The sequence below is a fragment of the Leopardus geoffroyi genome, chromosome B3 (genome assembly GCF_018350155.1).
Source record: "Leopardus geoffroyi isolate Oge1 chromosome B3, O.geoffroyi_Oge1_pat1.0, whole genome shotgun sequence".
NCBI classification, from domain to species: domain Eukaryota; kingdom Metazoa; phylum Chordata; class Mammalia; order Carnivora; family Felidae; genus Leopardus; species Leopardus geoffroyi.
The window spans coordinates 145,511,057-145,537,147 of record NC_059337.1 but is presented as its reverse complement, the minus strand read 5'-3'; the positions used below and the strand labels follow the sequence as shown (position 1 = coordinate 145,537,147).

Below are 26,091 nucleotides of genomic sequence, written 5' to 3'. Positions count from 1 at the left end.
AGGCAGCAACGCATCCTGGGTCTCAGGAGACTGGAAACCCAATTGTCTTGTACCGAAGCCCCAGACAGCGGGGCCCTGAGCCCCTGCCCGCTCTGACTCACCATGGGACGCTGAGCAAGTCATTTAACCAGCCCGAGCTTCATTTTTCTCATCTTTAAAATGGAAAAATAAAATTTGTTACCAACTCCCCACGAATGCTGGGAGGACAAGAAAACATAAGTTCTTGTTGCTCTTTCAGAAAAAGGACATTAAAATGTTAACTCCACAAACCGTACACCTGCTGTTCACCCCCCAACTCATCGCTACGCTCCAGCGGTGTCACGTGCAGCGCTCCCGGACTAGACCCTCCGCGGACCGCGGGGGAAGGACTTCGAGGGAACATCCCCCTCCCCCGCAGGCCCACAGGACCCAGGTTCCGGAAGCAGCCCCCCGCTGGGGAAGGGGCGCTGGGGCAGGCTGCCCACCCTCCCCTCGCCATCCAGAACCAGCGGCAAGTGCGGTGGAACCCGCCCCAACCCCGGTGGGCTTCTATTCAGGGAGCCTCTACTACTTTCCACTGACCGTCATGAAAGCGTATTTATGTCAAAAAAGTGGGTTTCTGAACAGGAGTGTATAGCGTACTGGCTGAGAGGCATATGGCAGTAGTTATTAAGTACAGATTTCCGGTGATTTGCTATTTTTTGTTACATTCTAGTTGTGTTCCCAATATAACTTTTAAAAGTAAAAAGCCTATTTCTAATTAACAGCATGTACTGTCCCATTCCTCATAACCTCAGGCAAGACTTCAGTGGATCAGAAGCTCTCACGAGCACTAACACAGGGAGGTGGGGCGGGCTCCCCCTGAAGGAGCCTGCAGGGCACTGGCAGCGCGAATCGAGACAGAGCGCAGAAGACTGACTTGGGGGCCCTGGGTCCTCATGTGAGGTCTCCTGGGGCCCTCGTGGCATGGCTGCAGATACGACTGCTTAGTAACCAGGCAGCCCAGGGACTCCCGTGTATCTGAAGGGAACCAGCCCTCAGTGAACACAAAGCCATGTGGACAGAGGGCAAAGGGAATCCGATGCATCAGGAAGCATTCCTGTGCACACAGCATCTGCATTTTTAGCAGGACCGTAAAAGAGAACTCGGGCTTCTCTTGACAATGCTTTTCAGGTCTGTACACTTTATACAAAAATAAGTTTGAGGAAGTCACTTTAATCACAATCTTTATGGCACATACCTAAAAGAACAGAACTGCACTTCCCTAAGAATTTGATCCAAAAATTTCCTATGAATTGTTACAATATATCCAGTAACCTTACTTTTCTTGCATTTTAATAGCACAGAATTCAGTCCTGTGCTGAGACCCAGACTCTCAGTATCTGCAGGGAGCAACTACGCCTAGTGTGCCTGATCTCGGACTAGCTGCCCTTTGTTTTAGACGTTACTTCTGAGTGTGGAGAATGAGGACACGTACTCAGTCTGGCATAAGCGGCTCTGATCACGGAACCGGGCAGCCAGGCCTACGCCCGCCATCCTCCCCACTAGACTAGCACTTCCCCGACAGAGCGACACGATGCTTTTTCCTAAGGTAGCGGTTTTTAAACTTTTTTAAGAGCACTGAAACCGTTTTTCAAAGACTTAAAAACTCTAATGCAGAACGCCAACATAAAATCTAGGTGGCATTTTCTCATTATAAAATAAATGTAGGGGCGCCTGGGTGGCGCAGTCGGTTAAGCGTCCGACTTCAGCTCAGGTCACGATCTCGGGGTCCGTGGGTTCGAGCCCCGCGTCGGGCTCTGGGCTGATGGCTCAGAGCCTGGAGCCTGCTTCCAATTCTGTGTCTCCTTCTCTCTCTGCCCCTCCCCCGTTCATGCTCTGTCTCTCTCTGTCTCAAAAATGAATAAAACATTAAAAAAAAAAAAAATTTTTTTTAAATAAATAAATAAATGTAAAACAGGTTCTTGGGATGATAAAATAAGCCAGGAAAACCCTGAAGCCACCAACAGAAACTCACGGTTTGTGGCGTGAAATTACAGAGGACAGGCCTAGCCCTGACACCCACCTCAACTCCCAACTCGTTTCTAGTTTATCTGGACTGCGTAACACTAGAAACTCTTGCGGCACACCGGTTAGCGCTTGCAGGTGGCAACGGTCCTTAAACCCGTTGTCATCTGGGGGAACTCCGCACTCCTACACAGAGGGCAAGAGACACTTATTCTCACACCTGGACAAAGACCAACGTGGGGACTGCAGTCTACCCGCTTCTCACTGGAAGCTGACACTGAAACCGGGCTCCTTTGGTTGCACAAAACTACCCCTCAACCAGGCTGACTCAAAAAAAATGCAAGGGTGCACACTGCCTTTTATCAGGTCTCCTCTTAAAGCAGAACAAGGATGCTTTGAACATGAAACTTCGACCATGTATCAGGACAGCTCAGTACCACCACCTCAGAAGCTGGGAGCTATGGCTTTCCCTCAAAGGTGAGGGCGGACTGAATGTGAGCAGGGGCCTCGGGGGCCCAGCGGTGTTCACGCCAACCCGGGCGGCTCCCGGCCTGGTTGACCTGGGCAGTTCTCAAGTCGCCACTGTTTGAGCGGAGACTCTGAAAAAAGGGATCCTTCTGCTGCTCAAAGCGAGTTTTAGGAAGCACTTAAGATCTGGAATCTAGATTCTCTCAGCCAATGGACCCCACAGCCAATCGATGAGCCCTGTGATGGATCCTGTCAAAGATGCAGAGCTCCTAGTGTCTAATGTCAAGTAAAAAGGGGTCCAAAGCCTGGCATGTGAGTGTCCTAAGTGAGAGCATGTCCAAAGTGAGACGGGAAATGTGAAACGGAAAGAGGGCCAAGGGTGTGCTCCAGAGGAGTGACTGGTGTGCCCACGGCCTCTGGGACCCCGCGGCAGGCCTGACTAGCTGCCTACCAGCCCTCCGCCCTGGATGGGAAGCGCCTCTCCCTCATCCCTGAGTCTCAGTCTTGAAGACGTAACACAACTCCACGTTGTCAATAACTTTACGATAGGATTTCACAGGAAGGTTGACCTAGAAATACTGTCTCAAGAAACAGCTCCTCCAGAACTTCATTCGAGAGTATCAAATCTGCACCCTGGCTTCCAAAGGCCGGAGAAGGGACGTGGCCCTCTACACAGGCATGCAGGACGACAGGAACCATGGGGAGAGTACAGTACACAGTGTGGCCAGATGTGGGCAAGAGGAGGGCCTGCGCCATCATCGTTTTGTTTGGACTACAGCCCGACAGGGGGATGGTCAAAGCGGATGCTGATTGGTTGTCTTGGCACAGGAAAACCCAAAGCGAGGCAGCTGCCAGATAAAGATGGTCAAAAGATGTTCTCTCTGAAACTCTGACCCCTAACATTACGTACAAAGTGTCTGCTTAGAATGCTAATCCTTACCAAACCGCTACAGCTATAGAAAAATCCCAAATAAATACACTCAAAAAGATGGAGTATAGAAAAGCCCGAAACTACTATTTGGCAGAACATCTGCACCATATCAGCTAATCAAACTGGACCACAACTTCAAAAAATAAGAATGACAAAAAAAATCGAGAGTGCACCTGGATGGGTTAAAGCTACTCCTGCTTTCAGTCCTCTCTGATAAAAGCAAAATCCCACAGATACCAGCTCAATAGACAAAAATATTACCCACATGTGACCAAAATACACTAGAAAAAAAGTGTTCAGAAGGCCACACGCTCTTCGGCAACCACTGGGTAAACAGCAGTGGTAAGAACATCCATAAAGGCAAAGTCGTGAAACCCAGAGGCAGAGCCTGGAGGGATAGGTCCCAAACACAGGCACGAGTTCTGCAGTTCTGCGTCCGAGAACCTCTGGCAGATGACAGTGGAGAGAGATGAGCCCCTGGACCCCCAGGGGAAACATGATATTCAGCACTGAGGTGGGACACGGACAGCAGCCATCCCAACCTGTTCTTTCCTAGAGACAAGTTCTACTTGACAACATCATCTCCCTTTAAGGAATCTGAATTACTTCTAACAAAATCGACAGCAGCCTGGTCAGTGAAATTAGGAGCGCTGGAGTTAGCGATGAAAATGGGTTAAGTTAACAAAGCGAGTTAGTTATCTGCCACGCTAATCCTAATATTAAAATAAATCCAGGTTATGGATTATGCTTTAAATAACCAGGACACTCAATCAGCATTTAAGTGCTCAAAGTTAAGCCAAACAGCTTTCATGGGTTCCTATGGAGAAGAAAATTACCACTTCAAATAACAGACTTCATCATTAGCAGAAGGTAAAAACTTACAAAAATCTTAATTTTGCACGCAATTTGAGAACAGGAAAGTGTCTGGCACATAAGACAAGAGGAAAGTGCTGGCAGGCACCCCTGCAGGACACTGGCCCAGGCCGCGGCCGGGGGACGCGGGGACAGAGCGCCTGGCCGAGCACGCCGGCGGCTGTGTACTGTACTTACCCCGTTCCACTCTACGCTCATACTCACTTCCTCCCCTCCGTCAGGGCCGCTCTCGTACTTGACCACGTCCACGTTCAGGCTCTCCCGGCTTCTCCGCTTCTCCATGTTCTCAGGGTCATTCAGCACTTCAGCTACTCTCTGTTTGTGAACATTGTCAAGACCCTGTGAGCCAGGCAAGGGGGAAAGGGTTTGATCCATTAGAACTTAAGTTTCGTTAAGGATTTCTAAGATAGTTAAGTTTCACTAAGGAAAAGAAAAACAAAACAGCTCTTAAATACTGGAAAGAAAAACTCAGAGCAGTGATTCTCAGGAAAGTACGCCTAACACTTAGGCATTCCACTCGGTTAGTTTTACCTCGAATTTTAAAAAACAATAGGGGCGCCTGGGTGGCTCAGTTGGTTAAGCATCTGACTTCAGCTCAGGTCATGATCTCGCAATTCGTGAGTTCAAGCCCCGCATCCGGCTCTGTGCGGACAGCTCAGAGTCTGGAGCCTGCTTCGGATTCTCTGTCTCCCTCTCTCTCTCTCTCTGCCCCTTCCCTGCTCGTGCCCTGTTTCTCTGCCTCTCAAAAATAAATAAACATTAAAAAAAAAACTTTTAAATAAAAAAATAAAAATAAAAAACAACAAACATTGGGCTCCAGCAAGCAAACTGCACACTTGAAGTATTTACAAGGAAATGAACTGACACATACAAACCTGAAACGCCCTCCCCAAGAAAGGACCCGTGGATGGGCAGTTGGGACAGATGTGCCGAAGAGCAAGGACACGTTCAAGACAGAACCTAGGGGGCAGGTACACGAGTGCGGAACCCTCTCAACTTCTCCGTCTGCAAAGTGTCATCAGACATTGCCGGGACAACGCCCAGACGGCCCCAGCGTCAGGGCGAGAGGGCAGCAGCAAGCTCACTTCACTTCACTGCGGCAGGGACGGCCTCCCCCACACCTGAGCTAACACCTCGCTGCACTCAACACGGCACAGATTGTTCTCCGGGTGCGTTTCAGTTCTAACGATCTGTACTCTAAATGGGATTTCAACCCCAACAGCTCGTGCAAATACTGTGCTGACTCCCACAGGGTCTTCCTCAAAAGGTACAAATCTCAGACAGATGATGTACTAATGTGACTTTACGGTAAAGCGGACGTGCCCCCTCACCAGGCAGGAGGAGACCTTTCTCGGTAAAGCACTGACAATCCCCTTCTTTAAGCTTCTACAACTCCTGATCCCCAGACTCCGCTCAGTTGATAAACATCATCCTGGTACTTTAAAACAAAGCCTGGATTGTTGGCACTAATCCTGATGACAGGTCATAGAAGTCTAGAGCTGGGATGAGCATCAAGGCGGTGGAAGCCACCTTCCATCCCCAGGGGTGGCAAACGCGGGCACTGTGCCCGAATGCCATGCAGCCCCACACAGCCAGACCCCCACCAGGCCTCCCAACGCCTCCAGGCGCTCTCCCCTGTGCATGCCAAGCTCCCAAGCAGCCTTTCAGAGTCAGAAGACCCAGGAAGTATGGCCAGACTTAAGAAAGGGGCTCCTCCAGGGGCACAGGCTGGGACACATCATTGGTACCAACTCTGCCTGGGTTTTCTCTCCTCAGTCTGCACAGATTTTGTTCAGAAAAAGAATTCTAAGGTATACACGGGTCACTTTAACCCCAGACAAAAAGTGGCAATAAACCAGCAAGCACATAATCGCCTACATATGTACCATTCAAGAGGGAAAAACTTGGGGCGACCGGGTGGCTCAGGTGGTTAAGCGGCCAACTCTTTCTTTCCACTCAGGTCATGATCTCATGGTTTGTGAGTTTGAGCCCCACATTGGGCTCCGTGCTGACAGTGCGGAGCCTGCTTGAGACTCTCTCTCCCTGTCTCTCTCTCAAAAATAAAATAAACTTAAAAAAGAGGCGGGGGGTGGAGAGAAAAACTCACACCTGCCTCTCCAGTCCTAAAGAGATATAAGACAAAACCAAACGTGCCATCTTTACATACATTTTTATATATTTACCCAGACACACATACACACGCTCATGTGTGCCCACAAGGTAACACAAAAACACATACACACACAGGGTTAACACACTTACTCATTACTCTGAAAGCTGCTCATTAAAGGGCACGAAGGGCACCCCTCCCTCTATCTCCTCACACCGTATTTCACATGACTAAACGCCTCAGTAGATGAAGGAAAACGCTCCGATGATCCCATGTTCACCTTCTTGCGAAGCCACCACGCTGCTGTCCATGGTGGCTGCGCCGCCTCACGTCCCCACCAGAAGCGCATGAGGGCTCCAACTTCTACATCTTTCCCTCGACACCTGTTACATTCTGTTTGCACTCGAGCCGTCCCCATGGGGGTGAAGCAGGGTGGTGGCTGACGATGGGGAGCACTTCACCCACCCGCGCCCGTGGGCATCTGTGCACCATCTCTGGAGAAATGTCTGCTCAGCTCCTCCTCCTCTGCTCATTCTTTAACTAGGAAATCCTCCTGTCTCTATACATTCTGGACACTAGAGCATCATCAGATGTGATGTGCAAACACTTCCACCCATTCTGTGGGTATCTTCGCTATCTGAACAGTGTCCTTGAGTGCACACACGTTTCTAATTCTGGTGAATCTAACCGATTGAGGTTTTCATTTGCTGCTTGTGCTTTCGGTGTCATGGTTATGGTCTGTTTTTTTTTTTAAGTAGGCTTCACACCCAGCACGGAGCCCAACGTGGGGCTTCAACTCCAGATCCTGAGACCAACGCCTGGTTCGAGTTCAGGGACTTAACCCACTGAGCCACCCAGGCGTCCCTATAGTTACGACCTTTTAAATAATATAGTTTTGTTTGTACAAACTAAAATATTAAATGTTTTCTAAGTCAAGCTTTTGATAAGTCATATTAAAAAAGACTCATTCGGGGCATCTGGGTGGCTCAGTCGGGTGAGCGTCCGACTTCAGCTCAGGTCGTGATCTCACTGCTCATGAGTTCGAGCCCCGCGTCGGGCTCCGTGCTGACGGCTCAGAGCCTGAAGCCTGCTTCTGATTGTGTCTCCTTCTCTCTGCCCCTCCCCCCCTCACTCACACTCTGTTTCTTCCTCTCAAAAATAAATAAATATTAAAAAAAAAAAAAAAAGACTCATTCAACCCATTCAATTAAAGCTCTAAGCGGTGAGGGGCGCCTAGGGTGGCTCAGTTGGTTAAGCATCCGACTTCGGCTCAGGTCATGATCTCACAGTTCTTGGGTTCAAGCCCCACATCAGGCTCTGTGCTGACAGCATGGAGCCTGCTTGGTATTCTCTTATTCTCTGTCCCCCTCTCTCGGCCCCTCCCCTCTCATGCGCGCGTGCGCTCTCTCTCTCTCAAAATAAATACATAAATAAACTTTAAAAAAATATCTTGGGGCACCTGAGTGGCTCAGTCAGTTAAGTGTCTGACTTTGGCTCAGGTCGTGATCTCACTGCTCATGAGTTCGAGCCCCACGTCGGACTCTGTGCTGACAGCTTAGAGCCTGGAGCCTGCTTCGGATTCTGTTGTCTCCCTCTCTCTCTGCCCCTCCCCCCCTCACACTCTGTTTCTTTCTCTCAAAAATAAATATTAAAAACACTCACACTCTGTCTCTCTCATTCTTAAAAAATAAACATTAAAAAAAAAGTTTTTTTAAATACAAAACAAAAAAACACCTCTAACAGGCGAGTTAAAAATAGAAGGCATGTCACTGACCTGTTTACGGGACCTCATGGCTGCTTCTTCCAATGTTTCCGCAGCTTCAAATTTGCCTTGTCGTCTATAAAGTGCCCCGAGGTTTTTCAAAGTAGTTGTAACAGTCGGACTGTAGGAAAGCCCAGGATACACAGAGTATTAAATACAAGTTTCAGAACTGTCAACAACACATAATCTAAAGGACTAAAAGACACGTTCGTGAGAAACACTTAAGTTTCTACAGTATTTTCTTAAGCAGCAAAATTCTAAAAACAGTTCCTCTATCCCAAGGATCCCCTGCCTACCAGTGCTGTGTGAGAGAGTGAGGCGACCCCGACCCTTGCCGTAGACTCTCTGAGGGGCCAGGGCACGCTGCACTGAGCCCTGTGGCCGCTGGGACACACCCGCGTGCTTTCTAGGCTGTGGCTGTCCCCAGGCCCTCTGGCAACAGAAACAGCTGTGCTGGGTGTGGCTAGTAGCCATCATGCCTCCCCTGGGGGCTGAGCTTATTTTGCGCTGGGCAGTAAAGAGGACACAGCATTCCTAATGTTGCTGTTCACGGTCTCCCTCCTCTCCACATAGAGGGAGACGGAATGAGCACATGGGAGCCAGAAAGAGTGCGACGTGTGTGAAGAAGAGTGTGTCTCTGCCCATCACCACAGTCTTACTAAGAAACTAGAAATAAACCTAGTTCCTTTCAGCATATGTAAGTACTTCAAGAGACTCCTTTCTTATTAACAATAATAGGCGCTTAAGGTACAGAAACAAAGAAACAGTGCCTGAAGGGCTGTGTAGATTAAGCATCCCATGCTTGATTTGGGCTCAGGTCACTGATCTCATGGTTTGTGAGTTCAAGCCACACATCAGGCTCTGTGCTGACAGCATGGAGCCTGCTTGGGATTCTTTCTTTCTCTCTCTCTCTCTCTCTGCCCCCGTCCCAAGGCACTCTCTCCCCGTCTCTCTAAATAAATGAACATTTAAAACACAAAATTACAGGTTTTTGGACGGGAATTTGAAACAACAGGGGACTGTGCAGGCACACCATCTTACGGAACTTTACGTGTTCGGTCATTTACAAGCTGCCCTTAAAGCACTAGCACCTTCCAAGTAGTTCTATTTCTCTAGGTAAAAAGACATACCTATCAACTTTGCAGGCTTTGTACCAGCCGCCATATTCTCCAAAAGATGTCCCATCCTTTTGCTTTCCCTAAATTATAACAAATGAGTAATTATTTTTAAAGCAACGTATTCAATTCAGAAAATCTCTCAAAACATCGTGTTCTTACTTTGCATTCTTCTCTTTCTTCAGCGTGCATCCAAATGGGTTTATTTTCATCTAGGGGAGAAAACATAACATACTATGAAATCGAAGCACGGGAGAGCCCACTGAGGGGAGGCTGCCAGGTTCCAGTGACCATAGAAACTGCAGAATCAGACGTAACTGCAGAGGTTGGCGGCTGTCTACCGAACCTGACGAATGCTGAGGCTCCTACAATGAAACTTTAGTGCTAGAATCTTCACGTAACACTGGAGAGTATTCAGAATTTGACAAAGCTAGCATTAAACAGAAGTCCAAGAAAAAGGAGTAAGATGCTTGGAGAGAACCTGGCAAAAGATGCGAGATACTCCCTTACGGTCTTAACCTTACGGAACCTCTACCACGCCACTCCATCCAGCGCTTCTAGACAACTGGCGTGTCCACACCACACCACACCACACCACGGAGGGTAAGCAGTCTGAAAAGTGACATTTATGAGAATATTTTTATGACGTGAAAAATGTTTTGGGTACAAGTCTGAAGAAAAATAAGCAGTATTTGTGATTACATGTAAAGCATGGTTTTAATCGTGTAAATCAATCGGCACAGAAAGAAGGAAAACACTTGAAATCATGGGTGACCCTCACCTTCCGTGTCTGCACGCAGGAACCTTTCAAGGACCGGTTTCAGGCTCCCGAGGAAGAAACCTATGCTCACACCAGGTCACCCGCTCACTAACCACCTAACCTGGGCCAAGTCACTTAGTCTACAGAGTCCTCACTCCTAAAATGGATTAAGGTTTGATCCAGTTCACAGGAATGTTCAGAAAATGAAACGAGATCACACACCGAGACTGCCTGACAGAACTATGATTGTTACTTGGCATGTCACAGGACACTAAAGCCTATTTTAAATACTGGTCTTGAGAGAGTGAACAGTATGTGAGGCTGCACTGTGGGTGCAGGGTTAGCCGTATCTAACTGAACTATTCCGAACTATTCTGTTGCTGGAATAGCCAACTACACACCAGCTAATAGAGCACGACTCCCAGACGACACAACAGGTCGCACATGTCAGTGTGTGCACCGTGAGCAGCAGGTCCCTGGGAGACTGGAGGTCACACATCGATGGCCACAGGACACACATATCTTGCCCAAAAAGAAATGCCTTCTGTCCTACGCTTTAACATGTGCATGGAAGGCAAATCCAAATACAGGAACACTGCTTTTTTAACTGGAACCCAATTAGCTGTGGACTTTATACTACTGTTTTTAGCAAAATGAAGCTAGCAAGTCATAAGGAAACAAATATTCCCCAAGAACAGAATTTTGCAAAAGCAGCATTAAGGAAAGGACCTGAAATCACTACAAAGTCCAGACAGCCTCTGCAGTTAGGCGAGGATATGGAAGCCCCTGTGAACTGTACGACTCTGGGGAGGCACTTGCTGTCCCGTCCTGTGTCAACTGCAAACAGAATCCACGCTCAGAATGGTGAGCCTGGGGCATTCCCAGATTCTCAGAGTAAAAGAGATTTACCGCTCCACTTACTAACGGGAGGAAAATAGTATTAATACACTTCAAAGATCTTTCAAGAGTGGTTTCTAGGAACTCTCTATAAAAGAAAATATTTATTGGGGTGCCTGGGTGGCTCAGTTAGTTCAGCATCCAACTTTGGCTCAGGTCACAATCTCATGGTTCATGAGTTCAAGCCCTGCATTGGGCTCTCTGCTGTCAGCACAGAGCCTGCTTCAGATCCTCTGATTCCCTCCCCCGCCCCCCGCCCCTCCCCGACTCGTTCTCTCTCTAAATAAATAAAAAAACATAAAAAATAAAGGATAAAGAAAACACTTATTAACCAAAACCTCTTTCCCTATGCATTCTGAGGTTTCCTGCACACCAGTAACAACTGTCCTCATTCCAAATGCTTTATGTAACACCTGATGTGGGGGGAGGGGGGGGTCCTTATGTAACATACAAATACTGTTTTATTGAGCAATTTAAATCCTACAAAATATTTGTTCCAAAACTGTGTATTAAGTACCTATGATACTTTAAGGAATATGGAGACAGGCCTTGGCTCTTTAAGGCAGTCTAATAATCCAGTGGGCCTGGGATGAGGTTGACAACTTGCACTTCTGTCTGACAGGTCACAAGTGGTGCTGATGCTACTGATCCCTGCTGGCACTTTGAGAACCAGGATGACAGGACAATCCCAGAACCATTGATGTCTCCAGAGAGACTTCCTGGAGTTAATGCTCTGAACTGTGCATGAAGCCAGGCTGGAGTCTGGAGAGGGCAATGAGGCAAGATGTGGGGTGGGTGGCCCGTCACCCCTCACTACAAGAGGCACGACACCCTGGGGGTAACTGGAGTAACTGGTGACACCAGAGCAAGTATGCGGGTGTTCTCCAACGCTCACTGGCTGGTAGGTGAGTGAATGAGCCTAGGACTACTCACACTGTGCCATGTCCTCTCCTCTAAGCACTATCTGCAAAATCATTTCTAAAATTCAATTACATTGTCTCTTGAAAATATTAGGGTGATTTGGGTACTACCAAGTTCCAGCAGGAAATCGCTCTTATTGCATTCTACAACTGTATACGCTCAGCAGCAGTAGTGTAGTTCTTACCATCCACAGAACCGAACTCCCTTTCGTGTGCACGAGTGAGAATCTCTTTGTACAGTGTTTCTGCTTGCTTGAATTTTCCTTGCTTCAGATAGCAGGAGGCCTTAAAAGAAAATAAAGTACTCAGTAATCTTCATGTATAAATGAAATATACACTCTTCCCTACAGGCTAAATTACAAAACAAACTTCAAAGGTTCAAAGAAAAGGAATTCCGGCTCTATCTACAGAGTGTGCCTCTATCAACATACCAGGTTATTTTTCGTTTTGGCCACATTGGGGTCATCAGGCCCCAGTTTTGTTTGGTAGATCTCGAGGGCTCTTTGATAATAATACTCTACTTCCTCATATTTGCCCTGATTCTGGCACAGTAAGGCCAAGTTGTTCAGCTGCTTAGCAACGTCGGGGTGATCCTTTCCCAAAACCTGGAACAAAATAGAGTGTATTAGGAACACTGATTTGTTTCACTCCCATCCAACCCATTCTCCACCTACGAGAAAGATCCTACTAAACAGAAACGGGACTGTGCCTAACCTCCAGGCTTAATGCCATGCCTCCCCGTGCCCTGTAATAATAAAAATAACTTCACCAGAACTCTTATTCTTGGGGGGGAGAAGGAACCGTACATGCTTTCAACTTCAGTTCTTAGAATAAGCCCACACAGTAGCTGGCAGTGGTGGATCATGCACGGTCTAGAGACGAGGACACTGTTCTATAAAGGCTGTGCTGGCGTAACTGCCAAGGTGTGGAAGAGCCCCTTCTGACTCCAGCTGTTGCACGAGACTCATCCCGATGTGTACAGCCTTCGAAGGGAATTTCCAACTCTTCCACTCGCACTAAGCCTCTGCAGTCACCCCAAACCACTTCGCCTCACGTGGCCAACTCCCCCTTCAGGGCTCTCCGAACTCTCATCCCAGATGCCTGACGTCCTTCTCCCAGTCCCCCCGACTAATCAACCCTCAGGTCTCTGCAGAACCCTCATAGGGCACACTTCCCTACATCTGACTGAAGGGAGCCCCGGCCCGCCCTCACCCTGGTAACTCACAAGCATCCTGGTTTCTTCCTTGGCAAGAATCGCTAACCAAAACTACCTCATTTATGGATGTAGTCCACTGCCCATTATAACCATTATGGATGTAGTCCACTGCCAATGTTACATCTCCTTCACCAGTGTAAATGTCAGCATCCACAGAGGCATGGACACACAGATGAATAAATACTGAACTATTTCTTCAGTACCTTGGACAAGGGATTCATTCTCTCAACTTTGTGCCTCCCCAAGAAGGCATGCTGCCCCTCCCTCCCTCTCTGCACTCCCTTGCTCTCCCTGCCTGTGAACCTTGTCTAAGACTCAGTACAAACACTGACCACTTATGGGAAGCCATCCCCGGTGCACCACCCTCCTGGGACTTTGGGGGGCCCATGCTCTCTGCACACTCCTGGAATTCTATCCTGGAAGCCAACTACATCCTGTGCCCCCCGGGAAGGAGCTTTCTCTCTGATTTGTAAATCACCAGCTCTAACCACGCAGGGGCCTCCAAGAACTCGACACGCATTGCTAAATGAGTAAATGAAAGCCACCATGTACGAATGAATCTGGTAGATCACCGTATAGAGTTCATAATCCTTAATTTGATACTTATGGGTTCACCTTGACTTTAACCCTAGTCTACTCAAGACCTGACCATTGTATCTCATAAATATCATGTAGACGGCAGCAGAAAAGAAGTTCTCCTGCATAATTTGATGATGAGCCCTTTTTTACTTCCCCTTGCCATATGGCTGAAAGTGAAGTGACCTTGCAGTATCGCGGGTAAATAATCACAAAAAATACCAAGTTAAGATACTACCCTTGGTCATTCATGGAATGGACCGGACACCTGAGCCTCCCTACTGCTGGAATTGACAAGCTACATTTTTTCCAATACCTAATTACCATAAACTGTAGCTCCTGGCGTAATTAACATCCATGACACTGACGTCATCTACAGTTCTGAGTTACACTTTAGTTCTCAAAATAACTTCATTTTTTAAGCTTTACAAGCGTATTTGGTGACTTTATTTTTAAATTTCAATGTGTTTCTTCTCGACAGGTACATGCCCCATTGTGAAATGGTGTGCCCTTAGAAGTTCCACGGCCAGTGCTCAGAAGTTCCTCCTTCTGCAGGCATTTCCAGGCCACATCAGGCAGGGCGGGCATACACGGACACCCCCACCCCTCTTAAACACTGGTGTGAATGGCCATTCGGCTGTGTTTTGCAGGCTGTCCACCTCATACCTTATCCAATGAGTTATTTTCAGGAAATGGTCAGTCACTGCATACCACAGGGGTCATCTCTCAAAACTTAAAACCTGAAATACTTAGAAGACACAAAACACCACATCTCAAGACAACAAGCACCACTCCTCAGGCCGCACCTTTTCTCTGATCTCCAGGGCTCTTTTACACAGCGGCTCGGCCTCTTTGTACTTCCCTCTCTTGCCGTACAGCACTGCAAGGTTATTCAGAGTGGCCGCCACCTACCAACACAAAAGGAACGTCAAGGAGCGGTACAGGACTGACGGACAGGACTTCAGATCTCACACATCCGTCGGTGCCCAGTGTGCACAGTGAAGTGCTCTTCAGTGAAGGAAGAAATAGGACTTCGGTTAAAAGCAAAAGAGCAATTCACTATATACAGATTCTACGAAGTAAAGTGCAGAATACAAAAATTCAACAATCAACATCAGCAACATGATCTTGATTTTTTTTTTTTTTAATTTCACTGGAAGCCACAAAGCCAACCCAACCAACGCAAACACAGATCTGTTTGCAAATCTGACCAGATTTTAAGAAGAAGATAACATAAATTCTTCAGAAAAAAAAATTATAGAAGTACATGCAATTTGATTTAAGACAAAAAAAAAAAAAAAAGTACGTGATCCATTTGAGATGGTGATGATGAACAAGTGTGCACCAGCACATGCTAAATATCAGAGTCCCCAGGACTGAAGTTTGTCACTGCTATCAAATAAGTCAAGACACCTACCTGTGCCATCTAGTGAAAAGGCAGCTCTTAAACCTTCCCTGTTGAGTTTAATATTAAAATGAGTTGGGTAAAAAAAAAAATAGGGAAAATAAAATGTAAAAAGAATGAAAGAACCAGATATACAAACCGCGGGATGATCTTTGCCCAAAGTTTTTTCACGGATGGCCAAGGCATCGTTCAGTAGATTTGCGGCATCTTTGTATTTATTCTGGTCTCTAAATTGAAAGACATACAGTAAGTGTTTTGGATATAGCTTACTCCATCTTTTTAAAATGTAATTTTGAAACTACAGAAATAAAAGCTTCAACTATTTAAAAAATAAATCAACAATTAAAACTAATAAAAACACCTCTAGTGTACAAGAAAAAGCTTCCACCAATAAATGTGAACTGGAATCCAGGCCTGATTAGTTTCTGAAGCTTGCCCTCCCCTCTAGATCACCAGGACAATGCCGCCCCCACAAGGCGAGCTGCCCCACACAGAACAAGTGAGCCAGCCCAGAAAGTGGGCACAGCTTCACCTTCTAAGAGATAGAACTGATGCCAGCATCTGAGCCCAGGCTCTGCCAAGTTACCGGCTACAAGGCTTTGGGACACGAAGAAGCCTCCCACAGTCCCAATCAGCCCATCTAGAAAGGAAGTGTATGACCTAACTCACAGAGTTGCTTTGGAAGGTAATGATATGCTATGTGTATAATGAAAAAGCTAGTTAAAAATAAATATGGTACATTATAGTGTCTTAATCTGGTATGCAACTTGCCACCATTTGCTTGTAGTAAGAGGAATGAGGATATTTTTTTGACTGTGGTAAGACAGAAACACCATCAGACCAGACCCAGCCTCTGCCCACCTTGGTTTATGTACTGACAATGTGATTACAAAAGCTAGCACACACGTTTCTTAACTGAGTAAGAGCTGCCCAGCAAGGCTTCGCCCTACAGAATCCAGTCTGTCCTACAAAACATGGGAAGGGTTCAGAAGGCCTATGGAACCTCTGAAGCACACTAATTCTGGCCAAGTGTATCGAGATTTTTTCCTCCAATTATCCTACAATTACACTACACATTATGAACTGGCTCAAACTTCTTGCGAAAATCAGCAGTTATGACAATTTTAAAACCTGCTAGAAACTTATAATTAGTAACAACAACTAAACGAGACAAGGTATACTGAGCACCCTTCTAAACTGTGCCATACCACGTCAGGGACTATAAACCAATTGGCCAAAGTGAAGTCACACGAAGAGCAACCACACTGGTTCTCAGGCGTGGCCCCAAACCAAGGACAAGCAGCCTCAGCTCGAACACATGAGAAACCCAGCCAGCACTCCTTGAACCAGCACACCAGGAAAGAAAACCAGGAAGAAAACCGAGACTCAGAAAAGTTAAAGGCTCCGGACAACATCTTCGGTCTTGGGGCCATTTAGCAGAGATACAAACGGAGTTGTCCTGACTTTAAATTCAGTGTTCTGGGGCGCCTGGTGGCTCAGTCGGTTAAGCGTCCGACTTCGGCTCAGGTCATGATCTCATGGTCCGTGAGTTCGAGCCCCACATGGGGCTCTGTGCTGACAGCTCAGAGCCTGGAGCCTGCTTCGGATTCTGTGTCTCCCCTTCTCTCTGCCCCTCCCACGCTCATGCTCTGTCTCTCTCTGTTTCTCAATAAGAAATGTTAAAAAAAATTTTTTTAATAAAAAAATAAATTCAGTATTCTGGCTTCTCCTTGAGGACAGGAATTACAGATTCCTCTTTAGGGCCTCACAGGAACCAGCCTAAAATCCTACCTATACCTGTGTGTGTCAAACATGTTGAATGGGGACAAGGAAGAAACACAAACCCTTTATTTGCAACCCGCAAAACTGGAAGGGCCACAGCAAACCACTCCTACTGTGTGAGTAGTAACTTCCCCCTCCTCAGGTCCCCACTCACCCGTCTCTGATCTAGTTCAGGTTAGGTGAGCTAAGAGACACGCACAAAGGGCTCCAACATGTCATTCCCTGGGCCATAAAGGCTAATTCCTCAATCCCCTTCGAAGTGTTCGCCAGGGGCTCCTAAGGGAGGAAGCGTGCTGGAGTGACAGCAGAGACAGGGACACAGACACAGGCTGGTCCCCACCTTTAAGGGACACGACTCTGGGAGAAGAGAGAACAAAGCGCAGACAGCCCCGATGCCGAGCACAGTGCACAGGCGCCAGAAGAAAGGCAGCGGTTAAGGGCTCTGGCGACACAACAGGGGCAAAGGGAGAGTGGGATCCGAGACTCAGAAAAGAGAGAGAGCTGACAGACAGGTGGGAAGGCTGTTCTGGAGAAAAGAAACCTGGTACAGAGCCTGCTGGAAAAAACCAAGAGCTGACTTTGGCCAGAGAGAAGGGTGCATGTGGGCTATTCTAGAAAGGCTGACCTAGGTCGTTTTGGGCAGCATCTGTTCCACAGGGTGACAGCCTCGCCATAGAGCTCGCTGAGTATTTTGAATTTAACCCCCTGGCTGTTTGAGGAGAAGTGAACAATAAAGCTGGCGAAGCAGCTTACGGGCAAGTTCATTAAAAACACGGCCTCCGGGAAAGACCAGAGGAGAAAATGAGAACTACTAGCCTGTACACCAAGGCCAGGATGTTCAGCATGGTAGCCACGTCCGGGTGGTCGTGGCCCGAAGTCTTCTCCAGGTCCTCCAGGGCCTGCTTGCAGAGCGGCACGGCCACCTCGTAGCGCCCCTGGGAGGCGTACTGGATGACCAGGTTGTGCAGAGTGCGCAGGCGCGCCGGGATCTCGTAGCCGCCCTGCTGCGCCGCGGCCGCTGCACTGCTGTGCTGCTGCTGGACTGCACAGACAGAGTTTCACTTGAGATGTGCCGAGAGGGAATCATCCAGACGACACCACTGAATCACACCTTTCTTCTCTAGCTTTGGTCCAGGGTGGCACTTGGGCCCCACGCTATGGACACCCACGCAGCACTCCCCAGGCAGGCTGCGTAACATCAGTAACTTGTCAGGGGTGGTGTGATGCCCCCAACAGAGCAGTCAGACTGCCCTCGGCACCAAACTAATTCTGCCTTTCCAACCCCGTAAGAGTCCACACTTCACGTCTGAACCGTCTATGCACGACCCTATCTCGCAGGGGCTGGTCTAACGTACTACTGTGTCCCACCAAGAAACTCTCTGAAGTTCTTTTGGGAAACATCACGCCATCCAAGTGCACAGAGGGCTGCTCCCGTGCGGCAGGCCACCGGCACGAAGATGCCCACTGATTGTGGCAATGACATCACAACAGGACAAACCACCTTCTGTTTCTAGGCTGCCACTTAACCACTCCCCTTCGCCAACTTACTTCCTTGGCCGGGTTCGTCGTCATCATTTGGGAAAAGGTCATCCAGAGGTTCTTTGGTGGAATCAGTGTCTTTGTCCTCCTATAAAATCAACCCAGGACAACTTTAGTCTTACGAGTGCTATAAATCCTATACTGGAAATCATTAGTGTAAGTTTCATTTTAACAAAAAATCTTAGAAAAGATCATCTGTTTTTAAAATCAAATATAGTGCATACTTGGAAAACCTAGAAAAGATGGGGGATAATAAATCGGAAGACTAAAAACAACAGAGGACTGTGTTAAGTCACAAAAATATTTTATATTTGTTCTATAAAATGTACTGTCATCATGGAGATTTCACATGTATAACCTTATAAAGTTATGTTTTAAACACTAGACATTTCTGAGAATAAATATGATTCAACAAAAAATAAACAAAACAAAATACAGGATTATCCACAATTTGGCTTATCCATCAATTTAGCAAAGAGTAATACAAAGCATGCAGGACTAGAACTCAAACATTAAAGGAAGGTGGGCGGGGGGTGAGGGGAGCAAAAGGCTGCCTTAGATTCTTCACTACATTCTGAAGAAATTCAAATAGAGAAGGGGAAACTCTTACTTGAAATACATTTTACTTGGAAACCAAGTATGTAAAAACAGACCAAAACGGCCCATCTCTGAATGCCACAGACCTGGAGGCTAGATCTCTTCTCCCTGCTCACTGCCTCCACCACAAGATCCCTAAGAGCAGTTTGAAACCTGCCAGCTTTGAGTCTGTGACTCAAGTGTCCCCACAGATTAGCGCAGGGGTCAAAACCAGGGCTACACAATGGACAGAACAGACAACAGCTTGACCAAGTGAGAAATCAGCATCACCCCGGGGGCAGGTCACATCACTCGCATCTGGACGGGTTAATCCAAGAAGTACACAGAAGTCACCTAGATAAGATTCCTGTCTGGGATGCGTCGTCTAAATACACTCACAGAGAAACATCACACAAACCCACACTGCAGAACAATCTATGAAGCAACTGGCCTATACTCTTCAAAGATATCTATGTTATGAAAAGCGAAGAAAGGTGGGGTTTTTTGCTTCTTTTGAAAAGGACCTGTTACAGGGGCGTCTGGGCGACTCAGTCGGTTGAGCGTCCAACTCCAGATTTTGGCTCAGGTCAGGATCCCAGAATTCATGGGATTGAGCTCCACGTCAGGCTCCGCACTGACAGCAAGGAGCCTGCTTGGGATTCTCTCTCTCTGCCCCTTCCCCGCTCACGCACCACTCTCTCTCTCTTAAAATAAATAAACGTTAAAAAAAAAAAAAAGACCAGTTTCAGATGAATGACGACTAAGTGAACCAGACGCTGCCATGGTGAAACAGTGCTACAAAGGGCTCTGCCAAGACAATCAGGACAAAGTGAAGAGCGGGTGACGACTGTGCCCGTGTTAAACTGCCCGACTTGACCTGGCCCTGGATTCCACAGGAGTCTGTCCTCATGCCAGGGGGATAGGCCCAGCAGCAGGGGAATGTGGCATGAGGTATGCCGCGTATTCGAACACAGTTCACAAGAAACAGTCGTTTGTGTAGATGCCGAGAGGCAGAGTTAGCTCACCGTTAGCTCACTTCTCCAAGCCAGGTATTTTTCAAAATAGGAAGTTTTCAAAGTCTCTATGAAAGCTTCCAAAACTATCCAGTATTCTAGGTGAATCGCTGGCTGGCTTCGGCATCTCCATTTATTCTCATTCCAACAGCAGTGTATAGCAGTGCTTGTCTTACAGCAAAACGTTCAGTTACTCCACAAGGGAGCAATACGGCAAGCCTAATCAAACGGGGTGCTGTGGACCGATGTGCCCCCGCCCCCACCCAAATCCTCTACTAAAGCCCTAACCTTCAACATGATGGCGCGTGGAGAAGGGGCCTTTCAGAGGCAACGTGGGTTAGAGGAAGTCATGAGGATGGGGCCGTCATGACAGGACTGGTGTCCTTCCTCACACGAAGAGGAAAAAGGAAAAGACGCCAGACTGCCCTCTCGCTCTCTTCCTCTACCACGCACGAAGGGAGGCCATGTGAGGACACAGCCAGGAAAAAGGCCCTCGCCAAGCACCCGGCTGCTGACACCCTGATCTCGGAATCAGGAGAAATAAGTCCCGCGGCCTATGGTATTCCATCAGAGTGGCCAGAGTGGATGAAGACATGCACCGTGGTGACGGGAGATGTGACATTAGGGGAAACTGAGTAAAGAATATATGGGAATTCTCTTCACTATCTTTTCAACTTTTCTGTGAATCTAAAATTACTACAGGGTGGCTGGGTGGCTCAGTCGGTTAGGCATCTGATTCCAGCTCAGGTCGTGACCTTACAGTTTGTGGGTTCGAGCCCCACGTTGGGCTCTGCACTGACAGCTTGGAGCCTGGCATCTGCTTTGTTTTTCTATCTCTCTTTCCCTCCCTGCTTGTGCACGTGCACTCTGTCTCAAAATAAACATTTAAAAAATAATTAATAATAAAAAATAATAATGAAATTAGTCCAAAATTTCTTTTAAAGTTAACTGAACAGATAAAAATGGTGGATGGAAAATAATCAAGACTGAGATGAACCACCAAAGAGAATCAGCAAAAAAGGAGAAAATCAAAATCCCTGGTGAACTCTAACATTCCAAGCATAAGTAGGCAAGAAGGAAGCAGGAGTGAGGGAGCAGGAGACCCAGGTGGTGTCCTGGGAGCAGGGGGAAGAGAGTCTCAAAGAGAAAGTCAAGACCCACAGCACCGCAGGCCACAGACTTAGTTACAGATGACAAGGCTAGGTGACAAATGACTGCGTGGGACGCACGCTGACCTGAGAGAGCTCCAGCAGTGCGCTGGGTGTGGAAGCCAGACTCCATGGGTAAAATGTCCAGGAGATCTCCAGCCGGGACAAACCTTGTCAAGTGCCTCTGTGCATCGTGCCTCACATTTACAAAGTATTCTTATGTTTCTGACCACTGTTCTAAAACACACATGAGGGGCACCCAGGGGGCTCAGCCGGTTGAGTGTCCAACTCTTGATTTCGGCTCAGGTCATGATCTCATAGTTCCTGAGATCAAGCCCCACGTCGGGCTCTGCGCTGACAGTCTGGATCCTGCTTGGGATAGATTCACTCATTCATTCATTCTCTCTCTCTTTCTCTCTCTGTCCCTCCCTCGCTCACGCGCATGTGCGCTCTCTCTCTCTCTCTCTCAAAAATAAACTTAAAAAAAAACAAGAACTTGCAAACACATATATGAAAAGCACATGGCAAGGAGAACCTCCATGACTTGCCCGGGGACTAAGTCCCAAAAGTCAGAATCTCTGGTCTTGCTCCATGCAACCACTAACGCGGGGCGGAAAACACTGACGGCTTTACTAAAAGAACCTACTAACTACAGCAGGGTTAACTGTCAATACTGCATTCCTTCTGAACCACTTACGGATGGAGAGATGTCATCATCGTATTTTTTTAACTGATTCATGAATTCCAGATGCTTCTTTTCTTCCTCCAGTTGAGCCACAGATTGCTCACTCTTCTGTAATTTCTGCTGCGTGTTGGCCAATTCATCCCGCAGCCACTGATTCTCCTGGCACAGGCGACGAACCTGTGCCCGCAGCTTCTGTTTCTCCGACTCGACAGCATTCAGGTGATTGGACAAAGCCATCATAACCTGGACAGACAGAAGCGCTGACAGCACTGCAGGGTCCAGCCCACACGTCCCCCTCCCGCCCACGCACGCTGTGTGCCTGCTCTCCTCACGCGGGCAGGGATGTGCTGCGACACAGACAAGTACCACTGCTGCTCACTTCCCTTCCCACCCTCGGTCTCACGTACACAGGGGCGCGTGCTCAAAACATCTACAGGAACCCCACGCTGCTCTGCCGCTTGACAGCATCTCAAATAGACTAGCAATGGACACACAGCTAACTCTTCTGACAAAACTGTCACTTTTCTACTTTCTATCTAAGTGGCTCCAACATAATTTCTCAGAGACCCTTTTCCACATCTGAGAGCGTGTGCCCAAGCAGGCGTATGTGTACGGGGGTCACTCAGGCAGGGGCTGGTGACGGAGCTAGAGAAGGGCGGGCAGACAAATCTTTGATGTTCCAAGGTAAGGGAAGAAAACTTTGTAGCTCGCCAGACTGTCAGAATGTACTTTGCATTCATAAACTTAAGTCCAGGCTGTAAAATCTGGTGACGGCCCCAGGGCTCTGCCTGTGGTACGCTGATTAGTTTCAGGGACAGACCTGCCTGAAGGCATCAGCAAGCTCCTAGAAGTATAGGCGCAGAGTGAGCTGGGAAAAGTCGGCCCCAGTCCGGTCTGTCTTTAGACCATGCCTTTCCCTTTACCATCCTCCTAGTCTCAAACCTGAACTCCAGAAAGTAAGGCTTTTTTCTCCTTCGCTCTTAACCCTAGTACTTGCCAAACTAAAAAGGAAGTCCATATTCACATCACTTTTCAACAGAATTTGCCTTATAACAGACTCACAGTAAGCGAACACAGTTAAAGTTCCACAATTAGTCTTTCACACAGTGGGAATGAAAAACTCTAGAATGAGGGTACGGATAGTCACTGTGGAACAGAACAGTGCCCTCTTCGTGGATGTGGGACTTAGGAACCTAGCAGGCCCCACTTTTTTCTTCATTCACCGCACAAGAGGAAAGCCAAGAAAAAGAGAGGCCAAATTTCAGTGTATGTAATTTTACCTGAAATGTGCTGGCAGAGCCAACAGTTATCAGGGGAACAGTTACCACCTAGCTGTTTCTAATTTTTCACCTGTATGTCCAGCATGATAAAAACAAAGGTTTAGTCAAAAAACAAAGGTTTAGGGACACCTGGGTGGCTCAGTCGGTTGAGCTTCCGACTTCGGCTCAGGTCACGATCTCACGGTCCTTGAGTTCGAGCCCCGCGTCAGGCTCTGGGCTGATGGCTCAGAGCCTGGAGCCTGCTTCAGATTCTGTGTCTCCCTCTCTCTCTGACCCTCCCCCGTTCATGCTCTGTCTCTCTCTGTCTCAAAAATAAAGAAACATTTAAAAAAAACAACAACAACAAAGGTTTAGGGGCACCTGGGTGGCTCAGGCCATGATCTCAAGGTTTGTGAGTTTGAGGCCCACATGGAACTCTCTGCTATCAGCACAGAGCTTCCTTGGCGTCCTCTGTCCTCTCTCTGCCCCTCCGCTGCCCTCTCTCTCTCAAAAATAAATAAATTCAAGCACTTAAAAAACAAACAAACCCACAAAGGTTTAGCAATCTTGTCTTAGGGTACTGCAGAGACTATTAGCTGTTGGCAATACCCATTCTCCCTTCTTCCTTAGGCTTAAGAAGGTGGAAATGGAAGTGGGCAGGGCAGCATTCCCCAGTCTCCCTCACAACTAGGTGTGGCCGTGAAACAAGGTGTGGCCAAAGAAATGTAAGCAATGCTGTGTACCAGCTGGAGGAAGTAAAGGGAGGAGCCACACCCTTCCTGTCCCTTCCCTATCCTAGAATGTGGTCATGTGGCTGCAGCTGGACTCCATAAAAGGTTGCAGCTCTGACTCCACAAAAAAAGCTGTATGCAGCATAATGCAGAGGCCTGGGCATCCCTGAGGACTGTGCAGCTACACAACCTGTCTGGGGCGGCCTACCTTGGTATTTCTCTTATACATGTCTGTGATGTTTACGCCACCGTTTTCATTTATGACACATGCAGCCAAAATCAAATCCTAAATGACAAACAGGGTTACCTCTATTTTACTGCCTCTGCTTGTTAAAACTTAGACGTACCCAAATCAATCATCATTTATATTACATACAAGCTGATCTCTGTTATTCTGTAAGTATCTTCCCTCTAGTTTAATTAAACTACGTATTTCAGATGAAGTCTCCATTTCTCCCGACTGTCAAGTGCATGTTCCTGTCTGAGGCGACCTCACGTATACCTGTGCCTCACTCAGGCCAAGCTCCAGCATTTCCAGTGACTTCCGGATCATGTTTGATTTCTCCTCCACCAGATTACTTTCATCATCTTTCTTCAAACACTTCAGTGTTTCCAGTAAACTTTGTAAAATGGAATTATGCTCGTTCTTCAGAGCTTCCAGCCCCTGAATCACTTGCTTTGTCTTAGAAATAATCTCATCCTGTGTAAGCTTCTCCAACTTGTCTTCCTTTATATACACCATTGTGGACATGTTGTCATACATTCTAGAATGGAAAAAGGAAAACAAATTAGGTATCTCATTACGGGTTTGATTTATGTTACATCTTTAATAAAAGACATTGTGTGAAGAGTCTTAAATTAACATTTTTTTAGGTGAATAATAAACATGTATTTGTGACTTGTTGAAATACTGTACTGTTTGTTTTCCCTTTGCAGACCGATTTAATTATTTTTCTGGCTTAGGTCTGGATTCTTTTTAATGGAACAAATGACAGCAACTGAAATTAATGCCAAAGATTAAAAGCAGCAAAACCACCAAATGGCATTTCCAAAGCACAAAGCCTCAGTGAACAAAAGTTCTCTGAATGTTTGCAAGCTTTTTTCCCCCTTAATGAAATGCAGAAAGGACAGTAAATTCTTGGTAACATATTTACCAGACAAAGCCTTGAGAAGTGGTCACAGTTGGAAGAAGGAAGAAAACCAGCAAAGGAACATGGGAACAATCAGAGTAGCAGGAGAAGGACTAGGTCCGTCTGAAACACGGTGAGAGAGGGACATGAGCAGGATCATCAGCACTGTAAAGACTCAAGGAGAACGGGGGCCCCGCGGGCCTCTGGGATCGGAAGAGCCGAGAGGCCAACAAGATTTCATGGAATTATCATACAGTGTCTGGAACGGGCTCTAAAATACTACAATGAGAAAGAAAAATGAAAGGGGCATAAAACAGCATCAGCAAAATCATGGCGACTGCGGACACTAAGCAACTGTCCCCACTTTACCAACTGTCTAGGTTTGTGGATGTTTTTAAATCCCATAACTCAGTTTTAGGGAGGGAGGGAGGGAGAGAGGGAGGGTGAGGGAGGGAGGGAGAGAGAGAGGAAGAGGAAGAGGAAGAGGAAGAGGAAGAGGAAGAGGAAGAGAAAGAGAAAAAGGAGAGGGACAGGGTGCCTGGGTGGTTCAGTCTGCTGAGCGTCTGTCATGATCTCACAGCTTGTGGGTTCGAGCCCCGCATCAGGCTCTGACAGCTCAGAGCCTGGAGCTGCTTCAGATTTTGTGTCTCTCTCTTTCTGCCCCTCCCCCACTTGTGCTTTCTCTCTCTCTAAAAATAAATAAACAAAAAAAATATTAAAAACAAAAAAAGAAAAGAAAAAAGAAAAGGAAAGGAAAGGAAAGGAAAGAAAAGAAAAAAGAAAAAAGAAAAGAAAAGAAAAGAAAAGAAAAGAAAAGAAAAGAAAAGAAAAGCCACAGTGAATATTAAAGAAGGTTGTTCAGGGGGCACCTGGGTGGTTCAGCTGGTTAAGCATCGGACACTTGATTTCAGCTCAGGTCCTGATCTCAGTTTGTGAGTTTGAGCCCCACATTGGGTTCTGCACTAACAGCACAGAGCCTGCTTGGGATTCTCTCTCCCACTCTCTCCCTCTCTCTGACCCTCCCTCCCTCATTCTCCCTCTTTTAAATAAAAAAGATTTTTATGGGGCACCCGGGTGGCTCAGTGGGTTAAGCCTCTGACTTCGGCTCAGGTCATGATCTCACTGTCCTTGAGTTCGAGCCCTGCATCAGGCTCTGACAGCTCAGAGCCGGGAGCCTGCTTTGGATTCTGTGTCTCCCTCTCTCTCTGC

At 47.2% G+C, this 26,091-nt stretch overlaps 1 protein-coding gene across 19 annotated transcripts in view; it reads right to left on the bottom strand.

Annotated features, from left to right (window-relative positions):
* Positions 1-26,091, bottom strand: part of KLC1 (kinesin light chain 1) — a 68,459-nt gene that overhangs the window by 13,917 nt on the left and 28,451 nt on the right. For 5 of the 19 annotated variants that reach the window (XR_006704219.1, XM_045448377.1, XM_045448379.1 and 2 more), the window contains 12 exons: positions 24,255-24,516; positions 21,775-22,005; positions 18,350-18,428; positions 17,618-17,843; positions 15,159-15,246; positions 14,421-14,522; positions 12,254-12,427; positions 12,008-12,107; positions 9,408-9,457; positions 9,261-9,328; positions 8,143-8,251; positions 4,436-4,597 (listed from right to left, as the gene is read on the bottom strand). Coding sequence is in view for 15 of the 19 variants with exons in the window: in XM_045448392.1 (XP_045304348.1) it covers positions 4,436-4,597; positions 8,143-8,251; positions 9,261-9,328; positions 9,408-9,457; positions 12,008-12,107; positions 12,254-12,427; positions 14,421-14,522; positions 15,159-15,246; positions 17,618-17,843; positions 18,350-18,428; positions 21,775-22,005; positions 24,255-24,516 (1,651 nt within the window). In the remaining 4 variants the exon portion in view is untranslated. Of the gene's footprint in view, positions 1-101; positions 153-4,435; positions 4,598-8,142; positions 8,252-9,260; positions 9,329-9,407; positions 9,458-12,007; positions 12,108-12,253; positions 12,428-14,420; positions 14,523-15,158; positions 15,247-17,617; positions 17,844-18,349; positions 18,429-21,774; positions 22,006-24,254; positions 24,517-26,091 lie in introns of all 19 variants that reach the window. The other 14 variants (XR_006704222.1, XM_045448382.1, XM_045448388.1 and 11 more) reach the window with 5 other exon arrangements.